The sequence below is a fragment of the Neophocaena asiaeorientalis genome, unplaced genomic scaffold (genome assembly GCF_003031525.2).
Source record: "Neophocaena asiaeorientalis asiaeorientalis breed wild unplaced genomic scaffold, Neophocaena_asiaeorientalis_V1.1 scaffold82, whole genome shotgun sequence".
Classification (NCBI taxonomy): Eukaryota; Metazoa; Chordata; class Mammalia; order Artiodactyla; family Phocoenidae; genus Neophocaena; species Neophocaena asiaeorientalis.
The window spans coordinates 7,595,318-7,611,996 of NW_020173068.1; the positions used below are offsets into that span (position 1 = coordinate 7,595,318).

The following is a 16,679-nucleotide window of genomic DNA, read 5'->3' on the forward strand; positions in this document are numbered from 1 at the left end:
GGTCACACAGATAGAAAGTGGCAGAGTCAGGATTCAAACCTGAGCAGCTTGTTAGTGCTCAGTCTTGCTATCTGGTATGATGGTCGTGACAGAAACAAGGTGGATGCACAATGAAGGCTGTGCTTTTTGCCTTTCCTGGAGAGGAAGGGACACTCAGTGGGCACTGGCCTAGAGGCAGCTCAGTGCCTGCCCCTTCATTACATATGAAGTAAAAATATCATACTAATAATGGCATCAGTGTCACAATCTCCCTGGTGCCCCCGGGGAATCCTTTGCCTGTTAACACTTCCAGCCTGCTTACCTCCATAATGCGCACCCTGTGGTTGCTTTGTTGTTTTTACCTCTGATGGATACTCTTTCCAAAGGATCCAGTGTTTGAAATCCCAATCCTAGTTCTTCTGAAGGTAGAGATGGAACAGACTTAGTTTCTCTGCTGTAAATAGTGAGGAAAAAGAGGACAGGCTGTCCCCACAGTAAAAAATAAAAGACATATGATGGGCATGTCCTGGGAGGCAAGAATGGAAGCCTACCTTGTGTATATGTTGGGTGAGTTCAGCTATGCTCTCAGCTAATGAATAATCCTTTCCCTGCCTCTAATCCAGATAGCATACTTTGTCTCTTCCTTCTACCTAGCCTGAGACCAAAGAAAGCACAACAGGATTGCCTGTGTAAAAATCACTCCAACGTGAACAAAGTACCGAGTCTACAGATCACTCAGGGAAACCCGTTTTTGTGAACAAACAAATGAAGCCATCTCTTCTCTGCCTGCCTCTCAAGAAGAGCCCCAACCTCCGCTGTGTCCCCAGGGGGACAGAGCTTACTCTTTCTCAAACTAGTCTTTCTATTTTTAGACAGCTCTGACTTAGAAATCCCTTCCTTGTGCTGAGCATTAAGACAGCCAGCCTGGACTTCTCACCCATCAGGCCTGGCTCACGTGCATGTCTTCTCCCTATTAAACCTCTCCAAATCCTGACAGTTTTCTCACCACCTGGGAGAAGGGAGGGGCGATCTCAATTGAATGGGGGCTGCTTATCCAGGGCTTCATGAACTGGCTGTGTTACAAATGAGTTCTCTTTAACAAGGTGTCAAATTTCAGATCCAGGTGTCCTCATTTCATCGAGTGTCCTATGATTGATACGAAGTATGGTGATCTCCCCAAGGAGGCTGCAGTGGGGGCCTACGTGAAGATTCACACCGTGGAGCAAGGAGAAATCTTGGTAAGTGTGCAGAGAGCCTTGTTCACAATAGAGTGTGTAACATGAAGGGCTGGGGGTGCTAAGTAATGAGAGTAAATGTTTAAAATCATCCTGTTCTAAATTCGGTGATATTAAGGAATATTGTTTGATTTTTTTAAGATATGATAATGGTATCGTGGTTATGTTTTTTAAAGAGTCTTTATGGGACTTCCCTGGCGGTCCAGTGGTTAAGACTCCGCACTTCCGTTGCCGGGGACATGGGTTCTATCCCTGGTTGGGGAACTGAGATCCCACGTGCCACGCAGGGCAGCCATAAATAAATAAATAAGAGTCCTTACATTTAGGAGATACATATCCAGATATTTACAGATAAAATGATATGACATCTGGGACTTGCTTTAAAATAATCCAGGAACAAGGCAAGGATGTCCCTTCTCACTACTATTCAACATTGTTTTGGAAGTCCTAGCTAGTGCATTAAGAAAAGGAAGTTAAACACATACAGGTTGGGAAGGAAAAAATATAGCTGTCTTTGTTTGCAGATGACATGATTGTCTATATAGACAATTCTAAAGAATCAAAAAAACAAAACAACAACAACAAAAAAGAACAAATAAACTTCCTGGAGCTAATAAATGATTATAGCAAGGTCACAGGGTATAAGGCAATGAACAATTGTAATTTGAAATAAAAAACACAATGTCATTTACAATAGTAACAAAAAATGAAATACTTAGGTATAAATCTAACAAAATATGTTCAGGATCTATATGCAGAAAACTATATAACTATAATGAAAAAATTCAAGGAAGATTTAAATAAATGGAGAAATATTCTATGTTCATGGACTGGAAGACTCAGTATTGTTAACATGTCAGTTTATCCCAACTTCATGTATAGATTCAATGCAATCCCAATCAAAATCCCAACAAGTTATTTTGTGGATATTGAAAAACTAATGCTAAAATTTATATGGAAAGGTAAATATAAACAAACTGATAAATCCATACAATGAAATATTATTTGGCAATAAAAAGAAATTAGCGGGGCTTCCCTGGTGGCGCAGTGGTTGAGAGTCCGCCTGCCGATGCAGGGGACATGGGTTCGTGCCCCGGTCCGGGAAGATCCCACATGCTGTGGAGCGGCTGGGGCCGTGAGCCATGGCCGCTGAGCCTGCGCGTCTGGAGCCTGTGCTCCGCAACGGGAGAGGCCACAGCAGTGAGAGGCCCGCGTACTGCAAAAAAATAAATAAATAAAAAATAAATAAATTAGCTAGGGCACCATGAAAAGACATGGAAAAATTAAATGAATATTTTTTTTTGGCTGCACCAAGTATGGCTTGTGGGATCTTAGTTCCCCAACCAGGGACTGAACCCGGCCCCAGCAGTGAAAGCCCAGAATCCTAACCACTGGACCACCAGGGAATTCCCTAAATGAATATTTCTAAGGGAAAGAAGCCAGTATGAAAAGATGAAGTATTGTATGATTCTAATTATGTGACATTTTGGAAAAGGCAAAAATATGGATATAGAAAAATGGTCACCGGAGGTTTGGAATTCAGGGGGAGGGATAAATAAGTAAAGCACAGGGGATTTTTAGGGCAATAAAATTACTCTGTAATTACTGTAATGGTAGATACAAAACATTAAGCATTTATCAAAACCCATAGAACTTTACAGCACAGAGTGAACCTTAATGTATGCAATTTGTAACAACAACAAAAATCATTTAGGAGATGGGGAGGGGGATCCCCCAGGAAGAAATGCAGACTGAGGAGAAAATCTAACAATATTACAAATCTATGAACCAACTTCAGTGAAGAGGATGGGAGAGAAGGTCCTGACCTAAGTAACTTTGGAGATGAGTGGAGTCTCTAAGACTGAAAACAAAAGGAACTGCACATGATCATTGTACTCTATGACAAAGTTTTTTCCATGGGTGTGTGGATTAACAATCCTGATACTGCTATACGTGTATACTGAAATGTATCAATTAAGTAAATGAATGGCAGAGGGTAGGAGCCAGGTTTTTCACCATTGGAGTGGAAATATACAGATATGCAAGGGGAGGAGGCTAGAATGATCCATGTGGTAATGGATTAGAGTTGCAGACATCATGTGAATTTATGTCTATCGTAATATAGATACAGATGGTTCCATAAAGAAATATTTATAGGTATATGTATAAACATGTATCTTTTGCTCTGTTAGCCGACAGGGCCTAAAAGAAATGACACACACCAGTAGCAATGAGCACACATAGCGCCCAGATCTTGGTTCCTAATACCATTCTTCAAAAGAAACAAGGGCTCTTTGGTTGAGTCTAGAACCAGGACAAGATATATATGAGTGAGCCTGGAGCCTTTTGTAGTGCCAGGAAATAAGGATGTGCTGGGGAGAAAATCCCTACATTGATGGGAGTGGGCATATCAAAGGAACACAGGGGCCAACTGAAAGAGCTCCCAGTGGCCAAAGCTGGAACAATCGGAACAACTAAATAAAGTAGTATTGGATTATAACCCAAAGTACAAAATAAACATCTGTGAGTACATATTGATATAATGAATAAATTAATAAACAGGGGAGAAAAGACAAATCTCCCATGCAGAAGAATTCCAAATAATTTATGTAGACACTCTGCCCTAAAAGAGAGGGTATATAACTCACCGCTCCTTCGGTGTGGGCTGCACATAGTGACTTCCTTCCAAGAGTACATGATAGAAAGGAGGAAAAAGAGAATAATTTCACAGAGGAAAAACCATTGAGTGAGCAGTGCTTCCTCTCTCAGGTGATCAAGGCCAAGATCAACAGTAATAAATCATGCTGATAGTATGTCCCCTTAATATGAGATTATAAAAGTGGGATGTGGTGTGATGAAAATGGCACGCTCTTCCCAATAACCCATAACCCCAGTCTAATCGTGAGGAAAATCAGACAAATTCTAATAGTGGGGCGACCGGTACTCCTCAAAACTGTGAAGATCATCATGAACAAGGTAAGTCTGAGAAAGTGCCACAGCCAAGAGGAGCCTAAAGGGACATGACAATTAAATGTAATGCTGTGTCCTGGATAGGACTGTGGAAGAGAAAAAGGAAATTTAAATAACTCGTTGGCTTCAGTTATTGATTATGTATCCATATTGGTTCATTAATTGTAACAAAGGTATCACAGTTAATGTGAGATCTTAACAGGAAACCGAGGGCAGGGTATATGGGAACTCTGTACTATCTTCTCAATTTTTCTGTTAAGTCTAAAACTGTTCTAAAGAAAAGTCTATTCATGAAGTCATTACAGTGACTGTGACTGTGAACTTGTATATTTTCCTCAGTGATCTATACGCATCTCTATAGTAGGGATTGTCTCAGAACCCAGCACAGAGACTGTCAGTTATTAAAATTTCAATAAATATATGTCCATGAATAGAGTTTCATTACTCATGGAAATCTGGTAAATGTATGTCAGGAGCTCTCAGAGCCAGAATCTGAATCTGAAACCTGAATCTGAAAGTGTTGAATAATATGAAAAAATAAAGGACATACAAAAGGAAAAAAAAAAGTCTATTAGGGCTTCCCTAGTGGCACAGTGGTTGAGAGTCCGCCTGCCGATGCAGGGGACAGGGGTTCGTGCCCTGGTCCAGGAAGATCCCACATGCCGCGGAGCGGCTGGGCCCGTGAGCCATGGCCGCTGAGCCTGCGCGTCTGGAGCCTGTGCTCCGCAACGGGAGAGACCACAACAGTGAGAGGCCCGTGTACCGAAAAAAAAAAAAAAAAGTAATTATCCAGGGACATCCCTGGCTGTCCAGTGGTTAACACTTCGCCTTCCAATGCAGGGGCTGCGGGTTCGATCCCCGGGGAGCTAAGATCCCACATGCCTTGCAGCCAAAAAACCAAAACATTAAACAGAAGCAATATTGTAACAAATTCAGTAAAGACTTTAAAAATGGTTCCCTTAAAAAAAAAATCTTAAAAAAAAAGTAATTCTCCCATAGTGGAGGGGGGATGTATGGGTGAAACAAACTTGGCCATGAGTTGACCACTGTGGGAGCTGGGCCATAGGTGCTGGAGCTGGGTGGGCGGGTGAGCTGTACGGGGAGGGCACGAGGCCTCCTGGTGGGTAGCGATGCACCTCAGTCTTCCTGGAGGTGGGGGGACTGTCTTCTGATGTATGGTCATCGTTGTTGCCATGAATCTCCAGGGTCCTCACCCAGTGCTGTGCTGAGCTCTTAGTGCTCCTGCTCTGGCCTGTGCACCAACCACACCACGCACCCCCGCAGGGGGGTCAGCCCAGCACTGTCTGGAGCCCCAGGCCCTAGCACAGCCCTCAGTCAATACCGCGTGAATATTTCCGAGCTTTTCAGCAGCTCTTATTTTTGCTCAGTAAAACTCTGCCTTCTACAATTTTTAAGGAGCTCCGACCCCCCGCTTACCCATCCCCCCAAGAACAAACAGAAATCAGCTTCCTTGCCACATGGTGGCCTCTTAGGTATTTAAAGAATGCTGTTTTGTTTTTCATTCAGCATCTGTGCCCTGTTAATTATTTTCTTATGCAGGGAAAACATTCCTCCATTCCTTCAGTCTTCATGTGATATAGTTTCCAGCCTTCTCACTTCCGTTTCCCTGCAGTTTCAGTGTCTCAGAGTGAGGTGCTCAGGACTGGACACAGGCCACCTGAGGCCAGGCACCTGCCGTGCATGCAGCCTCGTGGGCTGCCCGCGGAGGAGCCAGGATGCCTGGCACCCTGGGTGCATGGAGGAACCACAGGGCAGACAAGGCATTGCTCACTCTGGTAGAGGGTGACAGGAGCGGGAGGCTGTGGAAGATGGAACAAGAGGGACTTGGGACTTGATTCTCTAAGCAATCCTGGAAGGCTCGGAGCAAGGCCCTGACTGCCTCATTCACCACACAGGACCCAGGGCAGAGAAACTCCCACCACCAAATATTCATTAACGAGATCCTGTTGAAGAAAATGCCTGTGATGTGCCTTTGGTAAAATTCTGTTCTCCCTGCTTTCAAGGCCCTGGCTTCATTTGCAGGAGAATGAATGGTAACAGCTGTGACTGTATTCACCTACCAGGAGGTAGGAGATCACATTTTCCTTTGGAGGCAGGAGTGTAGAGCTGAGTCAGCCCTGGAAACAGCAGAGCTTGGGGCCTGGAGTAAAGAGACCCAGCTTTTGAGCCAGGGGGTGTAGGGGAACCAGCTTCTCCAGGGAATAGGCGGGCTGAGGCCTCAGACATGGTCAAGACTGGGCAGAGCAGCAGGGAGATGGCAGATGGGCCACCTCACATATTGTAGTTTTTGCTTCTAATTAGCTTGCTGTGTGGCCTTGGGCAAATCACTTCTACCTCTCTGAATCTGAACCCTCATCAGAAAATGAGGACATTCACCTGGGTGAGCTGCTGACTCTAATGTTCTATGATTCCGTTGGAGCATTCACTCAGCAGATATTTCTTGAGGATCTATCATGCCCCAAGCATGGCCCAAAGTGCCACTGTGGGTGAGTAAACTGACATTATTCTTGCCCTTATGGGGCTAATGACGTAGTCTGGAGACAGACAGTAAACAGATAAAGCAGCAAACACACAAAAAGTTTTTTTTTTTTTTTTTTTGCGGTACGCGGGCCATTCACCGTTCTGGCCTCTCGTGTTGCGGAGCACAGGCTCCAGACACACAGGCTCAGCGGCCATGGCTCACGGGCCCAGCCGCTCCACAGCATGTAGGATCTTCCCAGACCGGGGCACGAACCCATGTCCCCTGCATCGGCAGGCAGACTCTCAACCACTGCGCCACCAGGGAAGACCACACAGAAAGTTTTAAATTGCTGTTGGGAATGGAACAGAAAGCTGAGTTGAAGGGGGTGGTCTTCCTAAACGGAGTGGTCAGGGAAGGCTGCTCTAAGGCAGCGATATTTAAGCTGGGACCTGAATGACAAAAGGAATAAACTATAGACAACCTGGGGGGAAGAGTGTTCCGGACAGAGGAACAGCAGGTTGAGCCTGAGGCAGGAAGCAGCCTGGCATGTTGAGGGGACTGGAAGGGAGGGCAGCATGGCTGAAACAGAGTAAACGAGGCAGGAGCCTTACAAGGGTGAGATAGCCAAAGCATCAGTGGCCACGATGAAGAGTTCTGCTTTATCCTGGGAGCTTTGGGAAGCTACTTGAAGACCTGACTCTGGCTGGAACACGTGGGGTGGAGTGGAGATGGATAACAGTGCCTGCTGACGGTACTGCCCTCAATGAGGCCCTGGACAGATTGCTGGTTCAAATCCCGGCTCCACCACTTTCTGTCTTGTTACCTTGGGCAGGTTAGTTAACTTTGTGCCTCAGTTTTCCTCGCAGTGTAGTGGTTAAAAGCATGGACTCTAAAGGCAGGCCCGTCCGTATTCAAATCCTAGCTTTATTGCTTCTGTGCTGTATGATGTTGGATAAGTTTCTTAACCTCATCAGCATCCTCTGTAAAATGATGATCATAGAAGGACTCACCTCATGGGGTTCTAGTGAGGGTTCCATGAGCTAACACACCCCAAAGCTACAAGAGGGCCTGGGATTTAGTGAAGGCTCATTAAACATTAGCTGGTGCTGTCATCACCGTCATCGTCATCGTCATCATTGTTATTGTAATTATAAGATACATGACCTTTGCAAGTAAATTTCCTTTTTTGAACCTTACTTTCCACATCTGAGGCTGATAATCCCTATATCGCCGGGTGGTTGTGAGGATTACGTCTACACGCATGTTTCTCCCACACAGTAGGAGCTAAAGAGCAGCCATCTGGCTTCTGTGCAAGGTCTGGCACAGGTCAGAAGGGCCTTTATGCCCATTGCACTGAGCACAACTAAAGTGTGAGGAGCTTCACGTCTCCCAGAGCATCCTCACACACCACACCATCTTGTTTGGACCTTCAACAACTTCATAAGAAAGATAACACATCTCCATTCCAGTCTTACCAAGGAGAGACAAGGCCAGGGCTCAGACTAGATGGTCATTCTTCAAGGTCTGGAACCCAAATGGTGGTAGTGTGGGTGAGGGCGGGGAAGGGGAAGCTGTTCCAAACCCTACTTCACATCTCCTTTCTTTTTTTTCTTCATTTTAACATCTTTATTGGAGTATAATTGCTTTACAATGGTATGTTAGTTTCAGCTTCACAACAAAATGAATCAGTTATATATATACATATGTTCCCATATCGCTTCCCGCTTGCATCTCCCTCCCTCCCACCCCCCCATCCCACCCCTCCAGGCGGTCACAAAGCACAGGCCTCAGCTCCCAGCCCCGCCCGCCCCGTTGGGTGAGCAGACAAGCCTCTCGGGCTGGTGAGTGCCGGTCGGCCCGATCCTCTGCGCTGGAATCTCTCCGCTTTGCCCTCCGCACCCCTGTTGCTGTGCTCTCCTCCGCGGCTCCGAAGCTCCCCCACTCCGCCACCCGCAGTCCCCGCCCACGAAGGGGCTTTCTAGTGTGTGGACACTTTTCCTCCTTCACAGCTCCCTCCCGCTGGTGCAGGACCCGTCCCTATCCTTTTGTCTCTGTTTATTTTTTTCTTTTGCCCTAGCCAGGTACATGGGGGGTTCCTTGTCTTTTGGGAGGTCTGAGGTCTTCTGCCAGCATTCGGTGCTCCGTAGGAGTTGTTCCACGCGTAGATGTATTTCTGGTGTATCTGTGGGGAGGAAGGTGATCTCCGCGTCTTACTCTTCCGCCATCTTCCCGGAAGTCCCACATCTTTCAAACTGAGAATCCTTCAGAGTACATGAAGGGCAGGTATTTTCACCTCTATTTCACAGGTGAGCAAACAGTGGCCCAGGGACGGATAACTTTGCCCAAAGTCGCATGACAAGTAAACATATGGATCTTTCTTCTGAAGCAGGATTATTCTCAATCCCACACGGCCTCCATAGAGCAGAGCTCTTGGCGCTCAGGCTCAGCGGCCATGGCTCACGGGCCCAGCCGCTTTGCGGCATGTGGGATCTTCCCAGACCGGGGCACGAACCCATGTCGCCTGCATCGGCAGGCGGACTCTCAACCGCTGCGCCACCAGGGAAGCCCTGGCTGATGTCTTCTTAAGCCCAAGACAGCTGGGCATTGTAAGCTCTGGACCATTGACCTCCCCTCCCCTCCTTGCCTGAGTCTTAATAGCCGAGAGGCTGAGTGAGCCCTGGATTGGGGTTTCAGCAGCAAAGACTCTGGTCCCGGCTTTGCCCCACCTCAGAGTGTCTCCTTACAAAGGGGGTTACACTCTGTAAAGCTGTGCTGGTTGATCTCCATCTCCCTTCCAGATATAACTGAGTAGGAATCCACGCCAGGGAGCCCAAGGGGCAATGGGAGCCGCATAGGGACTACCAGTGGCCCCAGAGCCCGTGAGGGACGGAAGGAACTAAGGCGACACACGCTTATGAAGGAAGCCCTGGAGGAAAGGGTGTGGGAGGGTGTGACAGCTGTAAAAGGGAAGATGTAGAAGAGGAGGATGAGCTGTCTGTCATAGTCCTAAGGAAGAGAAAACGGGCTGGCCTGGCACAAAGAAGAGTCGAGACTGGACACCGGGGAAAGCTTGTAAAATGCCGGCGCCCGGCAAGCGACTGTGCGAGTGCGACTCTTACAGAGCCTGCTGCCCGTGGGCAGGACAACTGACAAAGTGCCTTGAGGGCTGTTCTAATGTGAGGAGCCCCAGGACTTTGATGTCATTAGCAAAGAGAGTTCTGGACTTTTCCCCGTCACTTGCTGAATGACCCCAGATGGATTCACCTCCTGTTCGGGGCCTTGTTTTGCCTACCCTGAAAATCTGCTTGTACAAGTGGATGGTCTCGAACTTTCTGGGACTTCTTTTTTCTAGGGCCTTCACCAGATCCTCCTCCCGGAGAGCCAGCGTGACACTCGGCCCTTGATCCTGGTGAGCCTGGGAGCTGAGGTGATACGGGTTAGGAAAGAGAAGTTTTGCGAACTGATTGACAGTAAGACAATAGAAAAATTGTCAAAGTTCGAGATCAAGTACCCCAGGTCAGTGCTGGAAATGTGTGTACCTCCCACTAGATCAAATGAACAATTTTTTTGCCTCTTATTTTGGTAAAAGGAAGAAAAAAGTGATGATACGTAAAGCTGACACTGATAATTGTTGGTACACTCGAAATTGGCTCAGTCCTTTCGATAATAATTTTAGATAATAATGTTTCAAGGGACACAAAACTGTTCCTACTCTTTGAAGCAGTGGTCTACCTATGAATTTATCTGTATGTAATTAATTATAGGGAAAGCTACCTACACTAAGATGTTCATAGCTGCCATATTCATAATAGAAAAACAACCACCTTTACCCACATGTGTTACACCAGGGGGATAGTTTAGAAAACTGTGGTATATTCCCTTGATAGAAAGTAACTTTTATTTAAAAATCATAAGTAAATGAGTGATAAAATGCTACAAGAAAAGGATAGGGTACGAAATCGTATATATACATACTATGACTATGCCTTTGTAAAACACCTGAGAAAAATCTAGAAGGAAAATGAGCAAAAATGATAATATCTGTGGTATTGCCCAATTTGTAATAGTCATTCTCTCTGGAAGCTCGGACTAAAAGGGACTTTCTGGTTATAGTTATATATTCCTCTGATGTTTAATTGGTTTTGTAGTGAGTATGCATTTCTTTTATAATGAGGGAAAAAAGAGATATACTTTTAAAAGTTGTTGTCAGGGTATGACATTCCAAGTGGGTTTTTTTTTTTTTTTTTGCGGTACGCAGGCCTCTCACTGTTGTGACCTCTCCCGTTGCGGAGCACAGGCTCCGGATGCGCAGGCTTAGCAGCCACGGCTCACGGGCCCAGCCGCTCCACGGCATGTGGGATCTTCCCGGACCGGGGCACGAACCCACGTCCCCTGCATCGGCAGGCGGACTCTCAACCACTGCGCCACCAGGGAAGCCCCAAGTGGGTTTTTTTCCCTTTATTCTCCAAATGTTTGTTAATGATGATATATTACTTTTATAATTAAAAAAGTTTATCTTGAAAGATTTGATAAAAAAGATTTCTTTTCATTATTTCCCTAGTTTCCAAATTTTCCAGAGTGAATACTTTTATAGTGTGAAAAACAACCTAATTTTTAGGTAAAAACGAATTTATTGTCTGGACTACTGGTCACAAAACTGTTTTGATCTAACACCGCTATTACTAAAGAGTGTTTGAGTGTATACCCGCTAGAATATATATATGATACAAATAATATATGTTATTTAATTTATTTTTATTTATTATGTCCATATATTGCTATATGAATATATCATCTATATTATAAACATGCAACAAATAGATCTTTAGAAAGAATAAGACAAAGATAAATATAAATGAAGTCCTACTGTTTACTTCACACAGCCCAGTGGATCTCTTTCACCTCCCTGGCTGACACCCTTACCCCCACTTTGGGATCCCCAGCCGAGACTCCTGTAGCCGTCTTACCGCTGGTCCCCTGCCTCGGTCTCTCCCTGCCAGATCCTTTCTGCATACTTTGCTCTTGCTAAAACCCAAATCTGGCCGCGTTAAACTCCTGCTTAAAACCTTTCCATGGTATGTCACTGCCTGTAGGATACAGTGCAGACTCAGTGCCACGTAAATGGCCCTTAATTTTCTGACCCTTCAGCTCCCCTGCAGCACCTCCTGCCACCTCTAACCCACTCCAGCAACCCAGGCAGATTGCCTCCTGGACCTGAACATACTTGCCTTTGCCAGTGCAGGCCCTCTGCTTGCAATGCCACCCCTCAATCCTGCTCCTCTCCCCTTTATTTTCTGATAAATTTCTTCTCATTCTTTAAGATTCATATCCTCCAGAAAACCTTTCATGACTGACCCCAGGCTGGGCTAAGTACCCCTTTCTGTGCACTCATAATCCTCCCTACGTAGCTCTCACAGTGGCCACACCACGTTTTATTACAGCTGTTTACAGCTGCGTAGTTTTCGCACAGTTCTTTCCCCACCACTTGGTTAATTGCTTCGTGAACGCAGGGATTGGGCTTTATGCACCTTTCGTCTCTAGCACCTGTACAGTACCTGGCACATGGTAGATGCATGATAAACATTGGGTCAGTGAATGAATAAATGGGACACACTTATTAGGGAAAACTGGAAAATGCTGAACATTTAAGAAGGTGAAGACCTTCTTAAATGCATTTGCATTCCTCCAACAATCTCAATTAGCGTTTTATGTATTTCCTTTCAGTATTTTTTTTTTACCGCATGGCTGTGTACCAAATAGGTATTTATCATTCAGGCACACAAAGCTTCATAATGGAGATCATACCGATTGTACAATTTTGCATCCTCCCTCCTTTTTCTTTTCTTGTGGTGATGCTGTGATCAGACATCGTTTTGTGGGCAGGTGTGGGAAGCAAGTGATTCCTGTGGTTGAGAAAGAGGAGGTGTGAAGGCAAGCAAATCTGTAGAGTTGCTTCAGCCATGTCCAATAAGCACATGAAAGAATTTGACATGGGATCCATATGACCTTGGATAAGTCATTTCCCCTCCTCTAGGCTTCAGACTCCAATCTACAAAACAAGAAAATTAGACCAGAACAGTGTTTACCGAAGTATGGATCATATTCACAGAAGGCTTACAAGATGACTTTAGGTGGTACGCGGATTGTGAACAGCTATGTATTTATTCTAGTGTGAACTAGAAAAACAGGACTAGCTCACTAAACTGATTTGACAAACTTGTTGCTTAGAACAAAGCCAAAGTAAATAAGTAGAATTTTAAAAAATCATTAATAAAAGAACAGATGATATGTAGCTATGGTCCAAATTGGGGCAGTTTTGTGAAAAAAAAAAAAAAAAAAGTTGGGAAACACTGGTGGTTCCTTGCAGTTCAGCGATGCCCAATTCTCTGATTCCTGTGTACTACCAACATAAAAAATAGCTATTTAGAAAATAGCTACTCAAAAAAGGATTTAAGGAGCCTTAGCTTCTCACATAACATCTGGTACATGATGGGTGTCAGTTAATGTTGGTTGAATTGAAACTCAGAGGTTTATGTAGACTTGAGGGTGGCAGATGTTTGGGCACTCGGCATCTGTGCTGCCCAGTCAGCACTCTGCTGCAATCGTCTGCAATGCTGACAGATAGAATTCTCGCTTATTCATTAATTGTTGAACTCATGGGTTTCTAGCCTGCTAAAGCAGGCAGAAAATATAAGCATTATCTAGCTCAAATCTTCCATGTTTTAATTGAGGACTGTGAGGCCCAGGAAAGGGGACGTGACATCCTGCAGATCACACAGTCAGTTGGTGAGACACCTGTCCTGTGGATGCTACAGGCTAGCTTATCTGAAACCTCTCCCCCATGTAGAATCTGAACAGCTCAGTTCACAGGACAGAAGGGAAATCTCCAAGGCCCCAAATGAAGAGCAGCCTCAAAACAAAGCACAGAGTGTGATCTAGTGCTGGATTGCCAGGCAGGCATGGGGTGGGGTTGTGGCTGAGGGCACCATGGGCTGAAGTGTTGCATCCCGCAAGGACAGATGACACTTTCAGTTCAAGCGAGGCAGAGAGTGGAACTGGAATTGCTGCATGAAGCTGAGGACTTTAGAAGAGCTGCCCCATTTAGTGAAAGACTAGACTAGAAATCAGTGTGACCGTCGGCATCAGGAGGTTATGTGGAATCTTGTCTGTCTTAAGTTGGACTCTGGATCCAAAAAAAAAAAAAAAAAAAGATCCCTTAAGAATCTGTAAGCATGTGCTTGCCCCCTCATAGGTTTTGATGAGTTCCTCAGCCCCACTGAGCCTTAGTTTCCGTGTTTGTGAGATGGGGTGGTCCTGAGGATCAAATGAGTTAACAAGTGTAAAGTGCCTGGTCATGGTAAGTGTGAAGCAGAGTTAGATATTGTTATTTATTATGTAAGAAATTGGGAGTTAACGGGACTTTTTAGTTGGAGACTATCCAGTGGTGTGCTGGGAAATGTTCAACAAACAGCTCTCTGGGAGATGGGAGGTAACCTGATTGGAAGTGTTTGCTGGTTTCTGTGGTGCACATACTACCGCCGTGGCCGGTTTTGAGCTACCAACCTGATGACGTCGAGCATGAAGTTGCTCTCGTGAGCTGGTAGGAGCTGACGCTGGCAATGCTGAGACCACCAGGACTAACTTGTAGCCCATTCTGACCTCTAGATTTTATATTAAGTTGATCTCTATGAATCAAAGTTGATTTTGTCCTGGTCAATATAATCTACCCAGAAGAATGCTCTAATGTGTTAGTGATTTATCAGAGTTGCCTCCTTAGGTGAGAGTATAGGTGAGTCAGTGGAAGTTGAGTTTGCCCTTCCCTTGCTGAGGTCTCAGAAGGAAATAAACCAATGAGTCCTGAGTCCATTCCACCCTCCCCCACTTCCCTCACCCTCATGTGCTATGAGGGAAGGGGGCAGAGTAGAGCCAGGGCACCAAGACCAGTCCAAGGTAGCTACCAATGGACTTTCTATCTCTATAGAGTGGCCTTGTCTGGACATTTCAGATCAATGGAACCATGTATATGTGACTGGCTTCTTATAGTGTTTTCAAGGTTCATTCATGTCTTAGCATGTATCAGTACTTCATTCATTTTTATTGTCAAATAATATTCCAGTGCATGGATATACCACTCTTTTATTTACCCATTCATCAGCTGATGGACAGTTGGGTTGTTTCCACTTTTTGGCTATTATGAATAATGCTGCTATGAACATTCTTGTTCAAGTTTTTGTGTGGACATATTTTTCATTTCTCTTGGGTATATACCTACGAGTGGAATTCCTGGGTCGTAAGTTAACTGTTTAACGTTTTGAGGAACTGCTGGACTGTTTTTTCAAAGTGGCTGCATCATTTTACATTCCTGGCAGCAATGCATTGGAACCCTCGCTCCAATATCTCCACATCCCCATTAACACTTATTATTATTTGTCTTTTTAATTATCATCATCCTAGTGGGCATAAGTGGTATCTTGTGTGGCTTTGGCTTACATTTCCCTGATGGCTAATGATCACGTACGTAATTTAAAATTTTCAGTAGCCACGTTATAAGAAATCAGAAGAAACGGGTGAAATTAACTGTAATAATATATTTTGTTGAATGCAGTATATCTAAAATGTTACCATTTCAACATGTAATCAACATAAAAATTACTGAGATATTCTGCATTCTTTTTTTTGTTGTTCTAAGTCTTTGAAATCTGGTGTGTATTTTATACTCAGAGCACACCTCTAATTCAGATTCATCACACTTCAGGTACTCAGTAGCCACATGTGGCTCGTGGCCACCACATGGAATAGTGCAGGTCTAGGTGATGAAGGTGTGGAAAGGTAAAGGAGGCAGAGGGAAGAGTCTGGGAAAAGGCACGGAGGTGGGACAGGGCTCAGTGTGTTTTGGGGCTGGAAGGAGGCAGGGCTGGGGGGCAGGGGGCAGGCAGGAGCTCGTGTGGGAACCTCAGCATCTGGGCTTTGCCTTCAGCGATGAAGATGTGTGCCAGAAGTTCCTCAAGGAGAACTGCTGGAATGTCTTCCGGAAGGACCTGATGCGGCTGCTGGTGGAGCCTCACCAGTGTCCACCATTCACCCCAATCCAGCCCAAGAAGAAAGGGATCTACAAGCCCAAGGCTGTGATGCTGGATTTGTGTAGCTTAGACAAGAAGACTAGACCTCGTCATCCCATTTTTATGGCACCGCAGAAATACCTCCCCCCACTGAGGATTGTCGAAGCCATTATAGCACCCCGGTACAAAATCCAAGAACTCCTGCCTCAGTATAAGAATGCAAGGGTCCTTGTTTAGAATCAATAAAAGATGTTGGGTTGACCCTAGTGTTTCCTGAATAACCACCATGGGAGTTGTGGGGCTTACAGTGGGGGATCCTGAGGGCTGAGCCATGGGTCCGGAGAGGTGTTTGGGGCAGCACCTGGGGCACTGTCTCTCTGGACACTTGTGGGACTGAGTAAGGGATGGTTGGGAGGCTGGGTGGGGATGGGTTAATCACTGGAGGTAGCCTCAGAGTGGGAGAGTCTTATCTGAGGAGACAGATGGGAGACACAGAGGCAAGATGGGGTTGCAAACTCAAATGCCTTGCAAGGCCGGCAGGTCGTCTAAAGGAGTGTCACGGAAGGACTGGGGAGGCGGCAGGGAACGGTGGGGACTGGTGCGCACATTCCCCATACAGGGGGAGCCGCTGCTCCGTAGACCCAGTCAGTGGATGCCATGCCAGGAAGTAATGCAGGCCCGGTACTGCCAATCTTTAGATTTTTCAGGAGAACCCAGAAACGCAGTGTTTTAGATGATTCCTACCAGTTTTCAAATGTGAGCAATGAACTCAAATTGTTTTTGAAATACTGTGTTAGGCAAACAAAACACATACGCAGGCTGCGTTGGGCCCACAGGCTGCTGGTTTGCCAGTAGCTTGTCAAGCAGCTCTGTCAGAATGACAGGGTGTTGCCAGAGACTGGAGTGAGGCGTGACCGCGGGGGGAGGTACAAGGAGCCAGAGACAGATGGGCAG

At 45.5% G+C, this 16,679-nt stretch overlaps 1 protein-coding gene across 1 annotated transcript in view; it reads left to right on the plus strand.

Moving 5' to 3' along the window:
• Positions 1–15,962, plus strand: part of CNBD2 (cyclic nucleotide binding domain containing 2) — a 62,686-nt gene extending 46,724 nt beyond the window's left edge. Inside the window, exons 11-13 of the mRNA XM_024743241.1 lie at positions 1,097–1,217; positions 10,019–10,182; positions 15,644–15,962. Of these exons, the coding sequence (XP_024599009.1) occupies positions 1,097–1,217; positions 10,019–10,182; positions 15,644–15,962 (604 nt within the window). The remainder of the gene's footprint in view (positions 1–1,096; positions 1,218–10,018; positions 10,183–15,643) is intronic.
• The last annotated feature ends 717 nt before the right edge of the window (positions 15,963–16,679 follow it).